Below are 21,862 nucleotides of genomic sequence, written 5' to 3'. Positions count from 1 at the left end.
AGTATGTACAAAATAGCTCATCTTCTGTTTGCACTGCTTTAGACAGTAATTAAGATCAAAAAGTCGATAAAGAATAATTATGTTAACTAATGCTGTTGTCTGAATATTTGTGTCCCTCCAAAATTCATATGTTGAAATCCTAACCACCAAAGGTAATGGTATTAGCAGGTTGGGGCCTTTGGGAGGTGATTAGGTCATAAGGGTGGAGTCCTCCTGAATGGGATTAGGGCCCTTATAAAAGAGATCCCACAGGGCTTCCCTGGTGGCGCAGTGGTTGAGAGTCCACCTGCCGATGCAGGGGACATGGGTTCGTGCCCCGGTCTGGGAAGATCCCACATGCCGCGGAGCGACTGGGCCCGTGAACCATGGCCACTGAGCCTGCGCGTCTGGAGCCTGTGCTCCGCAACGGGAGAGGCCACAACCGTGAGAGGCCCGCGTACTGGAAAAAAAAAAAAAAAAGAGATCCCACAAACCTCCATAGCCCCTTCCACCATGTGATGATACCTTGATAAGGTGCTAGGTATGAACCAGTAAGAGGGCCTTCACCAGAATAGGACTATACTGGTGCCTTGATCTTGGACTTCCCAGCCTCCAGAACTGTGAGCAATAAATTCCTGTTGTTTATAAGTAACCAAGTCTATGGTATTTTGTTATAGCGGCCCAAATGGGCTAAGATAACTACACTACATCCATTTATTATCTTTGTAGTCATTACTGTCACTGCCACATTTACCTTATAACGAAACTCAAAGTTACTTGGTATTTGGTCTTTAACCAGGTTATATATAAAGATGCACAAATAATCTACATCTATGATTAGATTACTAATATAACAACTAATTATCAATTAATAATTGAATAATGAAATAACATAAATAGCCCACTGAATAATAATGTGCATTTCATTAGACTGGGGCTTAAATCTCATAATTTGAATTAGTTAAAAAGCTCAGGTTAGGGACTTCCCTGGTGGTCCGGTGGTAAAGAATCCATCTTATAATGCAGGGCGGGAGGGTTAGATCCCTGGTCGGGGAACTAATATCCCACATGCCGCGGGGCAACTAAGCCTGCGTGCCACAACTACTGAGCTCACGTGCCTCAACTAAAGCCCACGTGCCGTAAACTAGAGAGCCCACGTGCTCTGGAACCTGCATGCCACAACTAGAGAGAAGCCTGTGCACCACAATGAAGAGCCTGCATGCCGCAATGAAAGATCCTGCATGCCTCAACAAAGATCCCGTGTGCCGCAACTAAGACCCGACGCATTAAGCTGGGACGAAGTGAGAGAGCGGCATGGACTTATATACACTAACAAATGTAAAATAGATAGCTAGTGGGAAGCAGCCACATAGCACAGGGAGATCAGCTCGGTGCTTTGTGACCACCTAGAGGGGTGGGATAGGGAGTGTGGGAGGGAGACGCAAGAGGGAGGAGATATCGGGATATATGTATATGTATAGCTGATTCACTTTGTTATAAAGCAGAAACTAACACACCATCGTAAAGCAATTATACTCCAATAAAGATGTTAAAAAAAAAAGACCCGACGCAGCCAAAAATAAATAAATAATAAACAAATCTTTTAAAAAAAAGAGTTCAAGTTAAAATTGCAAATGGTAGAGATGAAGATGTTCTTATCCATCTTAGATTTTAAACTCCAAGACGTAGAAATTTTATTTCTCTGAATGAAGATAAGATACATAAACAATACAATTTGTATTGCAAATATTCAACTTTTTAAAATAAAAAATACATCAGGGAAAACCAATTAACAAAATTGTAAAGAAATAAATGGCTCAGAAGGTAAACTACCTTATACAAGTCACTTATAAATCTGTTTGATTTCTAAACAGAGTGTACTCACGCTTGTCTTTCAGTAAATATGATATCCATACTTTGTGTTTCTCGATCATTTTGAGCTTTAAGCTGAATAAAGAGTTAACACAAAAGTTATTGATAAAAATTAACATTAGGCCAAACTATCTCTTTAAAGGTTGTTCTAATTATGAACCAATTAGAGATTATTATAATAATCATAATGCCACAGGCAAAGTTTTAAAAAATACAGTATGCTTCATTTAACAAACCACTACAAACACCAAATACAAATAAATGGTCTTTTTCACAGGCACTGTAATCTCACACCAAAAATATTCACTGTTTACTGATCTGTCAAGTAATCTAATGTAAACTTCATTAATGTAAACAGAATTTCAAGATTTTTTAAAGTATTCAATAGTTGATTAGTAATATGTTAAATTTACACCCAATGCAAGTTGCATTCTTAAATCATTTAGGATTTTACCTGAGTACTCCTAGTTGACTCTACCTGTGCATATTCAGCCTAGAATTTGGACCCATCCCAAAAAACTAAGAAAACACAAAGATTTTACTTTTTCACATTTGGCATTAAAAATACAATTTTTAAATTGGGAATTCTCCTGTGTTTTAAAGCTAAGAATAATTTCACTACATTATCATTGCTTTTATTAATAGAATCCCAATTTAGAAAAGTCATTTTATAAATCCTATGCTTTTATAAAATAGTCTTTGATTGTATAAATAAATTATAAACTATGCTATAAGTTGTATGTTATTTTTTTCCAAATATTTATAATCAATTAAGCTAGCAATTATCATTTTACTGTTTTCTACCAAATAATCCAAGACCACTGAACATAAATTCTCATTTACTAATCAAAAGTAGTATTATGTCTGGCATCATATGGTAACTATTCATTTTCTCCCTTTCTAATAAAACTCTTCATTGAGTACTCAGCTCCATTTGCACAAATGTTAAACCAGAAGTATTGCAAACTAATTTATATACAATTAATATATATATATACTAATTTATATAGAAACTAATTTATATACATAATATATATTATGTATATAATATACATAATATATATGTAGACGGGACTCCCTAACTAATGCTTAGTGAGAGACCAGTTTAAACACAGCCTTGCAGAAAGACACTGAAGCATCCACTTGGGAGAGCCAACCAACAGGAAGAAATTTTAAAAGAGCAACTAAAGGAACTCAACTATAACAGTAGTATTTAGGATCAGAGTAATACCTATCTCCAAGGTACATAAGGTTTTATCAAATTATTTCTACATATAAATGCTTTGTTTTAGAGGCAATGTAGATCTATTGCTTATACTTATAAATTTTCTCACCATGTTGTAATCATTCATTACTTCTTCCATTTCAGTATTGGTATTAAGTTTATCTACCAACTAAAAAGAAAAGTACAAAAAAACCATATTATATTAGTCTTCATAAATTTTCTCTGTAATCCATAATATAGGTATTCAATCTTACAACTAATGAGTAGTCATTTAAGTATTAATACTTCCAAGTACTTTACATTCTAAGACAAAAACAAATATTGAGCTATCTAAGTAAGCATATACTATGAATTACGGCAATCAATAAACTACGTCTTTAGGGTGGAAAAGTAGGCAGTAATGAACTACTCTTCCTGCCGATCGTACCTCAAAGAGCTTTGTCTGCTCTGAAAAGATGTCTGAGCTTATAAAGAAGGATGTTGAGAAGACAAAATCTGGGGGAAGATCTCACACTCTCTCTCTTTTTTTTTTTTTCAGGGGGGAGGAGTGTTAACGGATTTACAAATTTACACCAGTGTAAATGTAAAATGATTTTCTTGGTCTTCTAAAAATTAAAAAAAAAATTTAAAAAAAAACAGGGCAAGGCACAAACAGAACACTAGTTAGCGTACTTCAAAGAGTTAGGCAATGACAGGAATAGCAAACATATTTATCTATTTACCTTGTACCAAACCCTGTTCTGAACTTATTAGATGTATTATTTCACTTAATTTTCACAATTACCCTATGAAGTAGATATTTTGTCCACATTTTGCAGATACAGAAATTTAGCAAGTTGTAGAGCCAGAATCTGAACAGGAGGCTACTAAAAGCAAACTATTTGGATGTAATTGATTTTAAAAGACTAAGCTTTCCTAATATAATATAAATTACTATATATCACGTTTTCACTTGTGGTATGAATAATAAGTGCTAATGAGCTCTAATATTTATTGAGACCTTACTATATGTTAGATATCTGGCTAACTAACTGCTTTCTCTGTATCAGAGAAAAACCTACAAACAGCATATTTTACATGTTATTAATATTTTTATAGTAAGTAACTTACCTAATGCATTCTAGTACAACTAAAAATCCCTTTCATCTAATGTCTTTTTATATTTTATAAAAAACTATTTTTCGGGCTTCCCTGGTGGTGCAGTGGTTGAGAGTCTGCCTGCCGATGCAGGGGACGCGGGTTAGTGCCCCGTTCCGGCAAGATCCCACATGCCGCGGAGCGGCTGGGCCCATGAGCCACGGCCGCTGAGCCTGCGCATCCGGAGCCTGTGCTCTGCAACGGGAGAGGCCACAACAGTGAGAGGTCCGTGTACCGCAAAAACAAAAACAAACAAACAAAAAAACTATTTTTCTCATATTTAGAACAGAACATCATTTACAGAATATTATGGATTATAAAGTCCAACAAATGTGAAAATTACAATATACTATAATCAGAGAAATTTTGTTTATGAGTACAATGTAACAATATCAAGTAGGTATATCATAATTCACCTAACCGTTATGGTGGCATGTTTCTTATTTTGCGTAACACTATTTTTTTTTTTTTTTTTTTTGTGGTACGTGGGCCTCTCACTGTTGTGGCCTCTCCCATTGCGGAGCACAGGCTCCGGACGCGCAGGCTCAGCAGCCACGGCTCACGGGCCTAGCCGCTCCGCGGCATGTGGGATCTTCCCGGAACGGGTCACGAACCTGTGTCCCCTGCATCGGCAGGCGGACTCTCAACCACTGCGCCACCAGGGAAGCCCTGTAACGCTATTTTTTAGTTGGAGAAGTGAGATAAAAGTTTTCAATAAGTCCAGAGACCACTGCTGCCTAAAGTACCTACAGAGTAGGAAGGAAGAAAATTTTGCCACTAGAAATTTTCATGGGGCCAAGATTACCCCAAAGATTGAGGCAGTAATCAACACTGCCAACGGGATCATTTCTTTTGTAAATCCACATTAGGAATCATCTTCTGGAAGTCCACATTAGGAAGCAAAACTATGTTTATGTTAGATACTCTATTTTGACAGAAGGCAAACACTGTATTTTGAATGAAACATACTGATGAAGGTAATTTGTGGACTAAGTAATTAAATTTTTAAAATTTCATGATGACAACACTCCATAGAAAGACAAAAACATTTTTAAAGTAATGACATTGCTAGTACCCAATAAATTTTATCTACTTTAAAAATTATTATTTTAACATTGTTAGGGAAAAAATGTGTGCATGTTTCTGTATTTTTAAGTATTGATAAATTCTTTTTTTTTTTTTTTTAAAGGCTTGAAGAATACTTATCAATCTGTTAAGCCAAATTATTTCTGGGGAGGGAAAGGAGGGAGAAAGCAAAGCGAAACTTTAATATCTACACTTTCTATGGTTTCAATCTTTCTCACTACGCATGTATTCATGTATTATTTGGTATTTAAAATAACATTTTTTAAACTGGTAAAAAACAATGAAAATATTCAAAAGAGATTCAGAAAAGAACAAATACCATGTTGTAGTCTGCTAGTTGTCCTTGAAACTCTTTGATTTCAACAGCTAAAGTCTCAGCTCTGGAAACATAAAATAAAAACATTCATAAATACAGAAATAGGCAGATGAACATTATGAATATTATGTATAACTACAAATTCAGTATTAAACTCCTGATACATACTACATTAAATGTTACTCATAATAAAAACATATCTTGCATACTTTAACTGCAAAATTACTCACCTCTTTTCATATGACAAATATACTGAATTCTCTTGATTGTACATTTCTATTTCTTTCTGAAGTTTATTGATTTCTGTTGTAAGTTCACTTATTTTACTTCTAAGTGAAAAGAAATTAAAAAGTCAGTAATACTTCCAATCCAGAAAACAGTCTCTCTAGTTAAACAAAACAAACTTTTCACAAATGTGTAACAATAATATAAATGGTTTTGTGAAATTTCACTAAAAAAAGAAAAACAATTTAAGTGGCTTATTTGATTAAGGAGGTATATCCCAACTGATAAACTGATACAGGTTCTCTATTTATTAAAAAAGATGAAACAGTACTGGTATGGAAACCTAGGCAAACTGGTACAATCTAAGACAGAAGTAGATACCTAATTGTCACCCTTACAGCTCTTGCTACCCTCTAGGACAGGGTTTCTCAAGAGCAGCACTATTGACATTTTAGGTCTTTGAATAATACTTTGGTAGGGGGGTGGTATTCTGTGCACTGTAGAATGTTTAACAGCATCTCTGGTCTGGATGCCAGTGGCACACCCCCCAAACCTAATTATGACAACTAAAAATGTGTCTAAAAATTGCCAAATGTTCCTTGGGGGGCAAAATCACTGCCAACTGAGAACCACTGCTCTACAGTCAACTATACAAATAGGTAAAACTATTTTTTAATACAGAAGCACAAATCCTGGAGAAGAGAGGCAATGCAATGATGAGAAACAGCTCTATCACCTTCCCTTCTTTTGATTAAAAAGTGGCTGGATATCAAAAGATGCAATTCAACTGATGGCCTCACTATCTTTCTTACTGATGTCAACTTTGAGGACAGATGGAGAAAACCTACCCTTCTCCTATTGCCTTCTGGAGTTTGAGAATCAAAAGGATTCAGGTAATTGAACAACAAAAGAATTAAGAAGGACTAAGAAAGAAAACAGAGCTTTCAGGACACGATACAAGGATGCATTAAATGGAATGCAAGTCAGAGAGAAAGAAGATATAGAGGATGAGCCAACAAGAAAACAAAGTGTAATGGAAAAATGGAGATAAGAAAGTAGGACACCTGAGCAGAGAAAAAGGTAGGTATAGAAAGAGAAAAGAGTTCTTAATTTAGAGCTGCATACTTAGAGATATATAACAAAGCTTATGAATTAATTAAAATTAGGCCACATTTATAGCAACTGACCAAATACATACCTACTTAAAACTCTGTACTAAATATATTAAGCATATATATTTTATCATTAATACATATATATTAATACATATATGCTTATTATAAATAAGCATATATATTTTACCATTAATACAGATATCATTAATACATAATAATATATTATTCATATATGTATGAATAATATATTTCAGAATAACTAGTGAAAGAAGCATAAAAGATTATTATTATTAAATGAAAAACAGTGAACTTGAAATATATAGTTCACATACATTCAAATACATAAAATTTAAAACCTCAGCCTAACTGTATCACCACATTTTGTGATGACATCTATTTACAGCCAAATTAACCAAAAATGATGTTAGAATACAAAATTCTTAGGAATTAACAGACACCTAATTATCTTTTTTTTCATCTTTATTGGAGTATAATTGCTTTACAACCTAATTATCTTAATAAGTACCGTAGTTAAAACTTCATGATCATGCATAGAAAAAAAGTATTTAACATACCGAAGAAGCCCAAGATAATAAGATTTGTCTAAAATTTGCCTCTGGGGACCTAAAAAACATTTTTTTAAGTATTAGTGTTCAGTTTGAAAATGCCACCAAAATAGCAAATCCAAAGCACAACCAGAATTACACTCAACAGCTCTCTAATAATACTGACAAATGCCCCAATAAATCTGAAAATAAGGAAGAAGCACTGAAATAGAAAAGAGAACTAATATCTTAGCATCATGACATAATGGAAGCTTGAATTAAGACCACAAAGAGTGTCAGGACAATGGACTCAAAAAAACAAAAACAAAAACAGTGGATTCTACAGGTCAGGTTGGCTGAATGGAAACTGGGTCTAAGGGGGTCTAGAACAGGGCTAACCAAAAGAACTTTCTGCAACAATGGAAATATTCTATAGCAGCACTGTCCAATAAAGTAGCTGCATGGGAATACTGACCACTTGAAATATGGCTGGTGCTACTGGGAAGTGTATTTTTATTTTACCTAATTTTAATTAATTTAAATTTAAATAGCCACATATACCTATTGGCTATCATAATGGACAGTGCAGATTTAGACTACAAATTTCTCAATGTAGGCAAGATATTATGATTTTACATAATTTTTTCAGAGACTTTTTAGAAAGAAACATAATCTTACATTTCAGTAGGACTAAAAAAGTATTCCTAGGTTAAATGTCCCAAACCTGGAGAGAGGTAAAGTGCCCTGCAAGGCATGAGAGAAACGGCTAGGGAGTACTGACTGAGGTCTATACTGAGAAGAGGGAGAGAATGTCTCACTAGAATGGGAAATGAGAAACTGGAACAGGTAAGAGCAAAAGTCACAGCAGACAGTGGTGCATGATGGTAACAATCAGAACTCTTTCGCACAAGGCTTTGAAGTAGAAAATTACTATCTTAAATGATACTGGTTCTGTTTTAAAGGAGAAATTAATACAGTAATAAAATTTGATGAATTCTCTATAGAATTGTAGTATGTTTCTACCCTTGTTTTTAAATAATATTAAACATAAACACTTCTATGAAGACATTTTTAAAGACTAAACAACTACAAAATTTTGACTCATTTTCCTTCACAGTATTGATAATTATTAAGCAAGCATTTCTAAATAATCAATTGGTTTTTTTTTCTCATCTTTTGGCCACGCCACACAGCTTGTAGGATCTTACTCCCCAACCAGGGATTGAACCCACACCCCATGCATCGTAAGCATGGAGTCTTAACCACTGGACCACCAGGGAAGTCCAGTAATCAATTGGTTTTTAATATTTAGTGAGCTAAGGGTATTATAATACAAGTAAGAAAATTTAAGTCTCCTGAAAGGCATGATATACTGTATTACAGAATGTAGTATGACATCTTATAATTAATTTTGTACCAGTAGAGTATCTTCATCCCTGATAAGTCATTTGCACAAATACAGAAAATAAAAAGCTCATTATAAAACAGTTCACCGTGCTTTGAATTATATATATATTATAGACCAACTTTCTGAATCATAACATATATTATTATGCCTTTCTAAACACAGAGAGGCATAATGAGAGATGTAGTACATAAATCTATGTGTTAGCCTCACTTCCTTACTTAAGCATTATAATGGAATATTATTACCAAAAGTAACAATTCTTGATTCACTACTCATAAATACACAAGTACCTTACCAGTGTCACTTTGGTATAGAAACCAAAAACAAAAAAGTATTTCAGAATATTTCTATATAGTACTAGAAATCTAATTTTTATTCCTGAGCTTTTCTTTTCTTCAAATTATTTCAAATTTCTTCAAGTTATAGCAAAGTTTACCAACAAGAACCTACTGTATAGCACAAGAAACTATACTTAATATTTTGTAAAAACCTATAAGGGAAAAGAATCTGAAAAGGAGTATATATATACATATATATGTATATATAACTGAATCACTATGCTGTACACCTGAAATTAACATGACATTGTAAATCAACTATACTTCAATTTAGGAAAAGTTATAGCAAACTTTTATGTTAAGAAAAATGAAGATTAAAATAGTTAATATATGTATATAACTCCCTAGTTCACAATGAATTTTCACATTCATTCTTTTATTTAACCCTTACAATTTTGTGAATCAAGGAATAAGAATTGAGTAAAATAGCCTCTTTCAGTCTACAATTCTGATTTAGTAACATGATACTGTAATACTTGTACAAAATATACTCATCTTCTTAAAATAGATACCTTTCATCCCAGTTTTCATTCCACTCAAACCTTGTTGTGTCACAGGACGATCAGCAACTCTGATTTGAGAGGACAGAACTCCTACTGTCCCTATGGGACCACCACGAGAGCCCAGTCTTGCTGTTCCAGGTGGCATCTAAATGACAAATAAGATTCAGTTTTAATAAACAAGAAAAAGACTGTGCCTCTAATATTGTTAAGACTGCAAAGAGAATATTAAAAAAAACTAAGATTCTATATAATTTGTAAAATTTTCCTTACATTTTAAATGTCTGAAATATTAAATAAAATTAAACTCTAAAATTCTATGATAATTAAATAATACATTGCTTTAAAATTTAAAATTCTATGTGTAGATGTATTTATAGTACTCCCAAACTGGAAAGGAGCAAAATGTCCACCTATTTGTTCTTATTTAATCATAAGAAATGGTTATAATTCCATTTTTGTAAAATAAAGTCTGGAGGATTACATTAAAAAATAGTAACAAAGTTTACCCCTATATAATGATATAATAGTTCATTTTTATTTTATGTTTTATATAATTTCATATTTTCAACATCATTACAGTAAGTATATATTACCATTAAAATCAGAAAAAAATAAAGAAATTTTCATCTTGAGAAAAAAAGATATAATTACATCACAAGATAGCCATATAAGTATTAAAGAGTTTCCATCATTCAGCAAGCATTCATCTTATTACTCTACATGATTCTCTACTTCAGGTCTGCAGAATCTAATGTAATATTATACACCCTGAGGAAAGGTCAAAAGACTCCCTTCTTGTCAGTTCATATAGTATGTACAGGCATGGGAAGGTATAAAGGACAGCCTGAAACTGTTCCAAGATATCCTTCTTTTGTTTATCTTCCTTTCCCTCTTTTCTTTTTTCTCACTCTGTCAAAGAATAAACTAGTAGATTTAAATATGTAGTAGAAATTTTAGATAGAGTTTAGATACAACCATTCTGGTTGATTTTGATTGTTTTTAATTCTTTTAGCTGGTAGCCTCAAATTCTATCAGCTAACATAGTTCTCAAGTGACTCTGAGAAGTACTTGGTAATTAATTTGAGTATGGGGGCCAGGAACAGTAACACATTCCAAAGAATACATTGTATACAGGAATACTGTCAACTACAAATTCAAATGAAATGAGTTCAGGATTATCCTGAGTGATTTTTGGGAAGGAATGCTAAATCTCTCCTTGGATAAACCTTCTGAATAATTTCCTCTTTGGCTCTATGCAAGCATAATTATGACAGCTACTCAAATAACTATTCACTTAAAAAAAATTTACCAGATGAAAGTATAGAGAAGAAAGCATAAATTAAAACTGTACAGGGCTTCCCCTGGCGGCGCAGTGGTTGACAGTCTGCCTGCTGATGCAGGGAACACGGGTTCGTGCCCCGGTCCGGGAGGATCCCACATGCCGCGGAGCGGCTGGGCCTGTGAGCCATGGCCGCTGAGCCTGTGCATCCGGAGCCTGTGCTCCACAACGGGAGAGGCCACAACAGTGAGAGGCCCGCGTACCGCAAAAAAAACCCCAAAAACTGCACACATTGAAAAGAATGGAGTAGGTATTCATGTGTTCACACAGAAATATATTTACAATACCTTATTGAAAGAAAAGGACAAGATAAATAAGAATGTATACATATAGCACTGTCCTCATTTTGGAAAATACTAAAACCATACAATTATATATGGATGTGTGTTAGTGTTTGTAAATGGATAGAAAAAGGTCTAGAAGGATACACATCACACCTTAGACAATGGTTATACCTGGGGTAGAAGGAGGGAACTCTTGACACTTTTCCTTTGCATGTTTTACAGCAAGCATTACTATTTTAGTAACTGCAAAAATTAGTTAAAGCACCTGGCAAACAGTAGGTGGCCAATATATTTCAGATTCCTTTTATAAATATTTAACAAGCATAAATTCTTACTCTTAGAATAATAGAAAAAGATACCCTCGCTCAGTACCATATATATGAAGACTTTAGAAAAATCATTTCAGTATAAGTTGATGATGATGTTGATAATATTACCTAAAACTCTAGAAAAATCTTAAAACTTTAAGAAAACCTAACTTTAACAAAATTATTCCCTCCAAAACTTGCTGCTCTTCTTATGATTTAAACACAGGACCCAACATTATCTCTAGTTTGCAATTAGTCTACCGTCCGAGCTTGAGTACCTCACACACACCTTGAGATAGGCAAAACCATCTCTTGTGAGCATCAGAGAAATAACTATGAATATTTTGGTGTATTCATTTCTTTCTATGTAAATGTAAATATATATATATCTATCTTTATGTTAAACGGACACCACACTGCTTTTTTCACTTAATACTGTACTATAAAGATATATTATTTCCTGAAATATATTTTGAAAATAATTTTTAAAGGCTACTTAATAGCCGATTATAGGGATAGACATATCATAATCTATTTAAGATTAACCTGTTGTAAGGCCATTTAGGCTGTTCTCAAATTTTCACTATTATAATTATAATGAAAATGTAATAAATATCCTTACAGGATATTATTCTGCTTAGAATTATCAGCTTATAAAGTTTACCAATTCTTTCTAATGTGGCGTGTTTCTCTTACTGATTCACTGATTTATGACACTCTCTATCTAACATTAAGCTCCTAACATTTACTAGAGTTTGTTTCTAGGCTGCTGTAGCAACCAGAACACTGTTTTACTTCTTATATTTTTATATTAGAGTATTGTACTTTTTCTTATTTTTGCCTTTGTACCGTTCTAAGTGAATGCTAGAATAGTTTTACAATGATATTCCTTCCTCTACCCCAAGAGAAATCTCAAGGAATTTTGATTGGACATAGGATTTATAGCTTTAATACAGAAAGAGCTTTTACAAATGAGTAAACTTTCCTTTTTCATTTTAAGAGTCTGAATTCTATGTATGACATATATGTTGCAAATACTTTTTTTTTTAACCAGTTTATCATTTTTCTTTTAACCTTTTTATGATGTTTTCAATTTTTTTTAATTCAAATATATAAATATAAAAATACTTTCCTTTTCAGTACTCGATGTTTCCTGTTATTTTTACAAAGGCCTAGACTACGCCAAGTTTATACAAAATACTTACCCATATTTTCCTCTAATACATTTATGGTTTCATTTTTTAAATATAAAATTTCTAAAATATCTAGAATTCTGTGTGAGGGAGGGACTTGGTTTTTTAAAAAAAATGGTTTACCAGTTATTTGAGTGCACTACTGAATACTCCATGTTTTTCCAACTAATTTGAAATGTCACCTTAATCATTAATTAAATTCTTACATGCCCAATTCCATTTCTGGTCTTTTCCATTTCACTTGGTTTTGGCACCAATACACTATACCACTTAAATTATTGTAGCTTTAAAATAAATTTGAATATCAGCATGAGCAGGCCTCTTTCTCATAACAGTGTCTTTCAAACATTCTCCCACATTTATACTTCTAGATGTTTTCCAAAAAACATACTTATATAATAATATGTTTTCTTTATAAAGAAAAACAAAGAAGAATCTCTTATTATAGACAAGCTTTCCAAATTCTACCAGGATATATGCATAATAATTCAATTATTTTTAAACTTACTCCAGTTGCCACTCGAATATTTCCTGATGGGGGCCGTATTCCAGAAGGAGGCCTTCCTGTCAATCCAATCCCACCTCGAGAAACAGGCCGAGCTGCTGAAGGTTTGTGATTACTGGCCATTGCTTGCTCACTTTAACCACTGTTTGGAAACAAGGAATAGGTCTCCTTTGGTATCTTCTGTAGCAAGATAGTAGTGACCTGCATACCCTTCCTTCAAACATTTAATCCATGATGACTTTTCTTGCAAATTGCCATTGCAGGTATCACTACGTACAAGGTTGAGCTTGCTTTAATTCTGTTCAGATTTGACATTAATGTTCTATTTAGAACCATGAAGTCATTTATTACAACATGCCCTCCTCATTTCCCTGTTATCTTATCAAAATGCAAGCCCCTCTAGATATCTTTCTCTCTTGGACTCTCATCCCATACTCTAGTAAGCTTTCTCTCTCCCGGCAAAACCAGTATCTTTCTTCTCTGCCAATATTTTCTCTGTGACTTCTGGTCTGTAATAAACTCCTTTATATTCTCAATCCTATTATAAATAGTTCCTTTTACACTTTGCCGTAACAGGTTCCCGTCTTCTCCTGAAAATGCTTTTGGTAGTGAAGGCTGTTTTAGCTTCCTGTCCCACAATTCCAAAGCAAAGGAGTACACCGCACTCTCCTTGCTCCACAATGTCACTGTCAAAACATTATTCTTCCAAGTTTTTAAAAAAATAAACAGGATTCTCTTCCTTTGAGGACCAAATAATGCAACTATATTGCCTTGCATCTTTCTTGGTTGCTTTTATCTAGGGACCTCCTAATCTCTCCCCCATGTTTACTAGTCTTTTGTTCACAGTCCTCTATTCCAGTACCACCAACATCCTGGATGACTTCCATATGGATCCTGGATTCAATATGTAACATTCTAGCTTCACAGTTCCCTGACCTAAATTTCAATAATTATTTCAACTCTATTTTAGTCATTCATAGCCATGGCCAGAGCTGGAGCTTGTCATCATCTGGAATTGCTTCATCTCAAATATCTTAATTGAAACACTTTATTCTCTGGCCTTAATTTCCTCTCCTTCTACCTTTTTCTCACCTTTATTCTCACTACACCTCCCCTTAAACTATTTCCTTTATTCACTCATTCTCTCCCAGTTTACCAGCCCCCTCCTTTACTCATCAGAATATATTATTATTTAAAGTTTGGGCTAATAATTTAAAATAGCATTTTAAAATTATGGGTCACAACCTATTAGTAGCTTATGAAAACAATTTAGCAGGTTATGACCAATATGGTTTAAATATGAAATAAAATAGAAAATACAAGGGAGTTCACTGCACATAGGAAGAGTACTGTTTCATTAAATTCTTTTTCAGTTATATTTATATAAATTTACACATATGTGTATACTGGTCTATAATGTAAAATATATGTCCTATTATAGGTCATGTTCAAAACAGTTTTAAAGATACTGAACTAGAGAGAGAATATGGAGAAAAAGAGTGCCCAAGACTCTGGCCTCAGGAATGTCAATACCTAGAGATTGCACAGAAGAGGAGAAACTAGTATGAGACTGAAAACAAAGACTCAGAAAGCAAACAAAAAACCAGGAGTATGTGTCAGAGATGCCAAGAAAAGGCAGGAATGGTCAATGCCATTTTCTGCTGGGAATTCAAGTAAGATGAACACTGAAATGTCCATTGGAATCCCCATCCAAGAAACCATTAGTGACCTTGAGGAGGTCAGTTTCAAGGACTCCTTTCCTTCTCAATATTAAATTACTGTCTCAGGAGCACCATCAACAAATTTGCATCCTCGAACTCTTCTTCAACCGTTCTGGCAAAATCAGAAACCATTCTCTACATTCAACCTGGACTGCTGAACACTGTTGATGGAAATCCCAAGACTATACAGACTGGAGAACTGCAAAGCCATAGTAACCAAATTTAGATGGACCCTCATCTCAGAAATTATTTTATTAATCCTTTATAAGCTACTCCGTCCTTGATGATTCCAATTCTTAACCACTTTTCTAATTAAGTCTGTTCTTGCCACTCTCAGCAGATGACTCAATTTCATAATTGAGAAAATTAAGACATGAAATCTATCACATTTGGAGCACATAAACTTTCCTATATCCACCCTGACCTCCAATCTCAATAGCCATCCTTTCTTTCATTCAAGATCAGTCTCTATTCTGATTTATCCTCTTGATCCCATACCTCTGGGACATTAGCTTCCCTCTCCTTACCAACCTCCTTCTCCCTCACGCCTGCCCCAATTTCCTTTGGGGCATTATCCAGCTCTTACGTATGTCTTTAAACTTTCTCCTTTCTTTCAGTCTGTTATCATGTTCCATTCTTTCCTAACCTTAAAAACTAATTTCTTGATCCTGAAACCACCTTTAATACAGTCTTATATGTCCTTTTTCTACACAGGCAAACTCTAAAAAATAGCTTATATCCATTATTCTCTACTTTTTCCACTTCCTCTATCTCCTGGATTCCTACTATTCCATTCAAATGGTTCCTGCCAATGCAGCTAGGAATGTAAATGTCATCTCTCTGTTACTGGTGTCCACTCCTACATGAAACCATCTCCGTGACACTCCCCTCCTCTGTTTCTCCTTTTTCAGTCTCCATCTTATTCTACCTGCCTTTATTAGCAGCATTTCTCAAGATATCATCCACAGTCTATTTTTCTTTTTCCTCTTTAAGCTCTCATTGTGCCACCTCATCTACACTCAGGGTTTTAACAATAAGCTAATGACTCACAACACCGTATCTCTAGTCCTGACTTCTCACACTCTAAGATGTTTATATCCAAATAATTACTTGACATTTCCACTTCAATATATCATCAGTATTTCAAAATAAATATATTTAAATGTAAACTCATTGTCATCTCCCCCAGATTTGCTCTTCCTCTTGGTACCAACTTCTAGCCACACAAGTCAGAAACGTAGTCCTTGATTTCTCCCTCTCCCTCATTTCCCATAGCTAATGAAATAATACTACTGATTGTATGCCTATATGCTTAAAATCTAACTTCCTCTCCATTCCTACAGTACTGCTCATGGCCTCATGGACTCAAGTGGATTATTATACTGGCCTCCTGAGTGGTCCCCTTGCATAACACACATCTTGCCTGTTATCCTCCCTAGGAATCCTTCAATGACCAGACCATAACCACCCCCACCTTCTTCAATTTGAACTTACAGGGCTGACCTAAATGCTACGATGGATCCATACACATCTCTGGCCCAGGACCTATCACACCAATTGAAATAATCTGCTTAAGTATTTCTCTACCTTGAAGGCAAGAGCTGGATCTTATTTATCTTTATATCCCCAGCATATATCTCAGGGCCAGGCAAAAACTTTGTTCTTTTGTGCCGTCTGAATTTCCTCCCACATGAAGGCATTGCCAGTTACAAAAATTTAATAAATTATTAAAAAGGAAATAAATCATTTCTCGAACTAAAATGGTTTCTCAGTTGCTATAGCCCATGCCCAGTACTTCTTCCCTGGCTTTCCTTAGCATCATTCATGATCAGTCCTTGGATTACTTCTCGTCTCTCCATAATATTTCATCCTTTTCTTATAACTTGAACTAGGCTGTTTACTCATAAATCAGTATCTCCTGTTCTGTCCTTTAAACTGGGCACCAATTCTAAGTTTTCAACTGTTTATTGGGAATTTCTATTCAGATATCCCATTATCACTTTATATTTAATAGGTTCACGCCAAACTTACAACATTCCCATTCCAACTAGCTCCGTGATTCTATTTTCTTGCCATTTTGAACTTTTCGGACAAAGTAGTAAAATTACTACTATTATTATTGCAAATAGAAAAGAGAGTTTCATGAAACAACTTTTTGAAAGGCAGACAAGATCTGTGGTCAAAACGGTTTCTCCCAGAGAAAGCTAATACAATAAACCTGTTTCCAACAGAATTAGTGTTAATCCAGCTTTCCTGAGGAAATTTAAGAAAATGTACGATATATAGAATTTCCACCTGATTTTCTTTGCCACTGCTTTACTATCGTGGAAGAAGTTTAGTTAGCATTAGATCAGTTCCACCGGGTAAAATAAAAGGGAGAGGCACTAGTAACAAATATGCCACTAACTCCGGGGTTAGTCATTCAAATGTTCACACAATCGCTGGGGTTATTCACAGAACCAGAGAGGTTCCAGAAAAGTTTAGGGACGCTAACGGAGCTCCGTCAGTTACCAGCCATATTATCCCCTCTGGACGTGTTTCCCTATCTGCAGTGTGGAAGCGAGCTCTAGCTTGCACAGCCGCTGTGACGATTCCAGATACTTCACATGAAACATCTGGCTCCTAATTATTACAATCATTATCTTCCCCGAATCAACCATTTTAACATATAGGAAGAAGTGGAAAGTTGCTAAGTCCCTTCCGCTCTGACCAACAGACAGAAATCTATTATTACTTCGCGTAAAATCCCTCAGCCCACAGTGAACTTTATCTTTGAGGCGCTCGAATCGTTCCCTCTGGTCTCGCCTTGGCAGGTCTCCACAAGGGACTGTTTGAGGTCTCTCCTCACGCTCTGCCGGACTATAAATGGAACTTCCTTGGCGGAGGAGAACACCTAAGAGCTGGATTTATTTTGTTTGAAGCGCATCAGCATCTCCAAGGCTAAAATAATCGGCAAGGGAGGCAAAGAGGAACCGGGATTTCTCACCTCCGCCAGCGCTGAGGGCGCGGAAGGAGGGGGGTCGCTCCGCGGCGGGCCGCGGAAAGAGCGAAGTCGCACGACTCAAGGGCACTCGCACTTCTTTCCGAGCCCTCCACCACCGCGTAGCCCTCTAGTCGGGCCCGCGAACCCATTAGCTCACCCGAGACGCCCCGCTCACCTGCGCGCAGCTTTCCTGGGCCCTCAAGGCCTAACCCCTAGTGGCCGCTTGCCTTCGCGTCTCCCGGCAACGGGGGCTGGTCGCGGTGAGGCCCCCTCCTCCTGATTGGCCAATCCTCGGCCTTCGCTCAGTGAAGCGAGAGTGAAATGCTCTCGCGATGTTTGAGGACTAACTTCTGTTACCTCGATACCTCTGGAAGACAGGGAAAACGGCGAGTTGGCTAGGGAAGAATATTTTTTAAAAACCTTGGTTTTCTTTGTAATCAGAGTAACCTCTCTTGATTGTGTGCATGACCTGAACTCACTCCAGCGAGTTTTATCATATCGCTGTGTAACATTATTTGTAATACATCAGACTTTTTAATAAGACTTATTTGAAGTTATTCCGTGGTAGGCAGCATTCATTGTACAGTCTTTTTGTTTCTCATAAGTAGTAGTTTCCTTCCTGTTAGAAGGAAGGAATACAACATAGACGATACAGCATTAAGTATTGATGCGATTCTGGTACCATGTTTCATTTCATTGGAAGTTTTATACCTTTAGGCTTCCTTTCAGAGTTATTTTGTGAGGGCTGAATTAAAAGCAAAGTTGTTTTAAAATAATGTTTTTTAAACATGTTTTTTTAAAAAATGAGAATTACGTCGTCTCAAATCCTATTTCTCTAATAAAAGTAACTTGCAGTTTGTTTTTTTTCCAGTCTTCCAATAGACAGCTTAAATATGATGGGAGTTCAAAAAAAAAATGTGATGGGATCTCTAAACTTACATACATATTGGACTTTTAACATTTTCACATTATTCCCATCTTGCATACTTTTTTTTTTTTTTTTTCCCGGTACGCGGGCCTCTCACTGCTGTGGCCTCTCCCGTTGCAGAGCACAGGCTCCGGACGGGCAGGCTCAGCGGCCATGGCTCACGGGCCCAGCCGCTCCGCGGCATGTGGGATCTTCCCGGACCGGGGCACGAACCCGTGTCCCCTGCATCGGCACGCAGACTGTCAACCACTACGCCACCAGGGAAGCACTTGTATACATTTTTTACGCCCAGATTTATTCTCTTGTATACCTGCCTTCAAGTGGGTTAAAACCAGTGCAATACAAAATGAAATAATGTCATGTGATTGAGTTCTCAAAGTTTGTAAAACATTTTCACGTAATTATTCCATTTGAGACCAACATATTTGTAATGGTCATTTGTTATACTTATGGTCGTTGCAGTGAAGGGTGGTAGAATTTGCCATCCCAAAATATGCCACTTTGGTATTATAAGGATTACTTGGAGGGGAAGGCAAGTGAAAAGCAGGTAGAGGAAAAGTTCTCTACTATTCTGCTATTTGCTTAAAAGCAGAATATAAATTTTCAAAAGTGCCCTTCCTTGCTTCTTAACCAGGAAGGACAAAAGTTAATCATTGGAGACAACTTCAGACCTTTACCATCCTGGAGACTGCACCAGTAGAATCTACATAAAAACTTTACTAATTAATTAGCCTTTAACTACTGCTAGTTTCCCATATAGTCGGCTTCCCATAATTTGCTGTCTCTAAAGATTTAAAAGTTCTTTTCTTTTATCGCTTGTGTAAAAACTTATTGTTCCTTTGTTAAGATGCCATATAAGCCCAAGCTCTCGTCACCTCTTTGAGTTATTCATCTCTGAATTTCGCCCTTGTATATATGACATACACGTTAAAACACCTGTTTTTCTCTTGTTACTGTCTTTTGCTACAGAGCCCCAGCAGAAAACTTTTCTGCTAGAAGAGTAGAAAGAAAAAAAGATATTTCCTCTCCTACAACCTCTAACTGTCCAACTATTCCGTATGTTGTCTCACAAAGAAGCTACTGACATTTCTCCCTTAGTGTTTTCAGACGTTAAGGACCCAGCATTTGCCATTTGTATAGAGATGTGACAGTTTGAGAGAAAATTTTAAATCTTTAACACGTAAAATAAAACTTTTTTTAAAGTACCAAAAACCCGGCTTAGTATTCACAGAATTCAAGTAAAGTGACTTGTTTCCAACTTGACCCCAAGCTCTCTCGTTTTAATTTAAAAAAGTTTAGATTAAAAAAAAAAATCTCGGGGAACTACTCAGAGAAGGTTTGGGGAAATCGGCGGCGTAAACCTGCCCCCAACTCTACACGCGACGCAAATTCACTCAGCCACAGAACGGCCCTCAGCACAGCGGACTAAGATTTAAAATATCCGGATTGGCGCGCCTACGACTCACGCCCCGCTGGCGCGTGGCATTGTGGGATTTGTAGTCCGGCCCACATCCGGCATCACAATAAAAAGCTCAGCCGGGGCTCGGTGAGGACGCGGGCTCGGGAAAGTCAGGGATTCGGGCGCCCACTCTGAGGGGCTGGACGGTGGCATCTCTTTCTCCGTTGGCGGTCCAGCGCGCATGAGGGAATCGAGCCTCAGTTCCTCAACGGCCTCAGCAGTCGGGACGCACACACTCTGCGTCATGGCGGGCTAAGGCCGATGATGAATTCCGGTGCGCACGTCAGGGTTGCTGTGTCACTCGGCTCGCTGGGCGCGCCCCTTCCCGGCCGCCCTTCCGCACCGGCCTTCGGGCTCTTCCGGTCCCGACGCCTCTCACCTTCAAGGCCGTCTCCTGCTGCACGCCCGGCCTCTCAGACGGACTGATCTTGCGCGGTGCTCGGGCACCGGGCGCCGGACCTCCTAGGGCCATGGCGGGTGGCGCCGCCAGGTACCGGCTGAGCTGCTCGCTCCCGGGCCACGAGTTGGACGTGCGGGGCCTGGTATGCTGCCTCTATCCACCGGGGGCTTTTGTGTCCGTGTCCCGAGACCGCACCACCCGCCTCTGGGTCCCAGACAGGTGAGCGCTGCGAGTCCCGCTGTTACCCGGCTGTGCTGCAAGCTTCCTTCTCTGGGAAGAGAGTGACCCTTCCCTGCCCTATCCTGCCCTTTTCCTCTTTTCCCGGCCTTTCCGACGGTCCACGCTCCCTCCCAGTTCTTAGAGCACTGGCAGTCTGGGCACGCAGTGTAAGAAACTAGTGAGGTTTACGTGGAAAGAGCACCGGGTTGGGGGAACAGAGACCTACTTTCTTGTCCTAATTTGACCACTAAACGACTGAGTCACCTTGGACGAACTTCTTATTTTTTGTGGCTTCAGTTTGTGGACGATGATTTCCTGTGTTTCTTTTCGATTTGAAAAACTTTTGACGCCAGGTGCACCCTCCTTAATGAGGCCGTGTGAAAGCATCTGGCATGTGTAATTTAAGGAAGTCCACTTCTTTCCCTGGAATTTGTTCTGTAGTCTTCCCTCAAATTTGAGAATTAAGGTTCTCAAAAATTGCATTGCAAAAAGTTGTCTTGGCCCCTCTCCACGTTGTCCAGCTCAGACTTTCTTAGTCAGGGGTATGTGATAGACTTGGGCGGAGGGGATGAAACCTCTCAAATGTCTTCTAGATGTGGCGGAGTGTGTTTTCTTGATGTGGCGGAGTGTGTTTTCTTGGGGAGAGAAAGCCCATTGCCTTTAAAAGATTTTCAGAGAGATTAATCAAAAAAAATATTAGGAAACAGAAGGTTAAGCTCCAGTCCAAATCAAGTTCAAGGGTTTAGCCCTGATTTAGTTGTTGTAACAGGAAAT

At 37.0% G+C, this 21,862-nt stretch overlaps 2 protein-coding genes across 3 annotated transcripts in view; one reads left to right on the top strand and one right to left on the bottom strand.

The window, feature by feature from the left end:
• IFT74 (intraflagellar transport 74) overlaps positions 1–18,336 on the bottom strand; it is a 77,503-nt gene extending 59,167 nt beyond the window's left edge. The window contains exons 1-8 of one of the 2 annotated variants that reach the window (XM_082656079.1): positions 18,258–18,336; positions 13,382–13,520; positions 9,759–9,894; positions 7,531–7,579; positions 5,846–5,944; positions 5,619–5,679; positions 3,186–3,245; positions 1,865–1,926 (exon numbers count right to left, since the gene is read on the bottom strand). In XM_082656079.1, the coding sequence (XP_082512205.1) occupies positions 1,865–1,926; positions 3,186–3,245; positions 5,619–5,679; positions 5,846–5,944; positions 7,531–7,579; positions 9,759–9,894; positions 13,382–13,501 (587 nt within the window). In that variant the 5' untranslated portion in view covers positions 13,502–13,520; positions 18,258–18,336. Of the gene's footprint in view, positions 1–1,864; positions 1,927–3,185; positions 3,246–5,618; positions 5,680–5,845; positions 5,945–7,530; positions 7,580–9,758; positions 9,895–13,381; positions 13,521–18,085; positions 18,225–18,257 lie in introns of those variants that run through there. The other variant, XM_082656080.1, reaches the window with a different exon arrangement.
• A 2,503-nt stretch (positions 18,337–20,839) lies between these two features.
• PLAA (phospholipase A2 activating protein) overlaps positions 20,840–21,862 on the top strand; it is a 37,815-nt gene continuing 36,792 nt past the window's right edge. The window contains exon 1 of the mRNA XM_082655778.1: positions 20,840–21,088. Within this exon, the coding sequence (XP_082511904.1) occupies positions 20,940–21,088 (149 nt within the window). The 5' untranslated portion in view covers positions 20,840–20,939. The remainder of the gene's footprint in view (positions 21,089–21,862) is intronic.

Source organism: Grampus griseus, assembly GCF_964374135.1.
Source record: "Grampus griseus genome assembly, chromosome: 6".
NCBI lineage: Eukaryota > Metazoa > Chordata > Mammalia > Artiodactyla > Delphinidae > Grampus > Grampus griseus.
The sequence above is the reverse complement of the archived record's forward strand: the minus strand, read 5'-3'. Positions and strand labels throughout refer to the sequence as shown.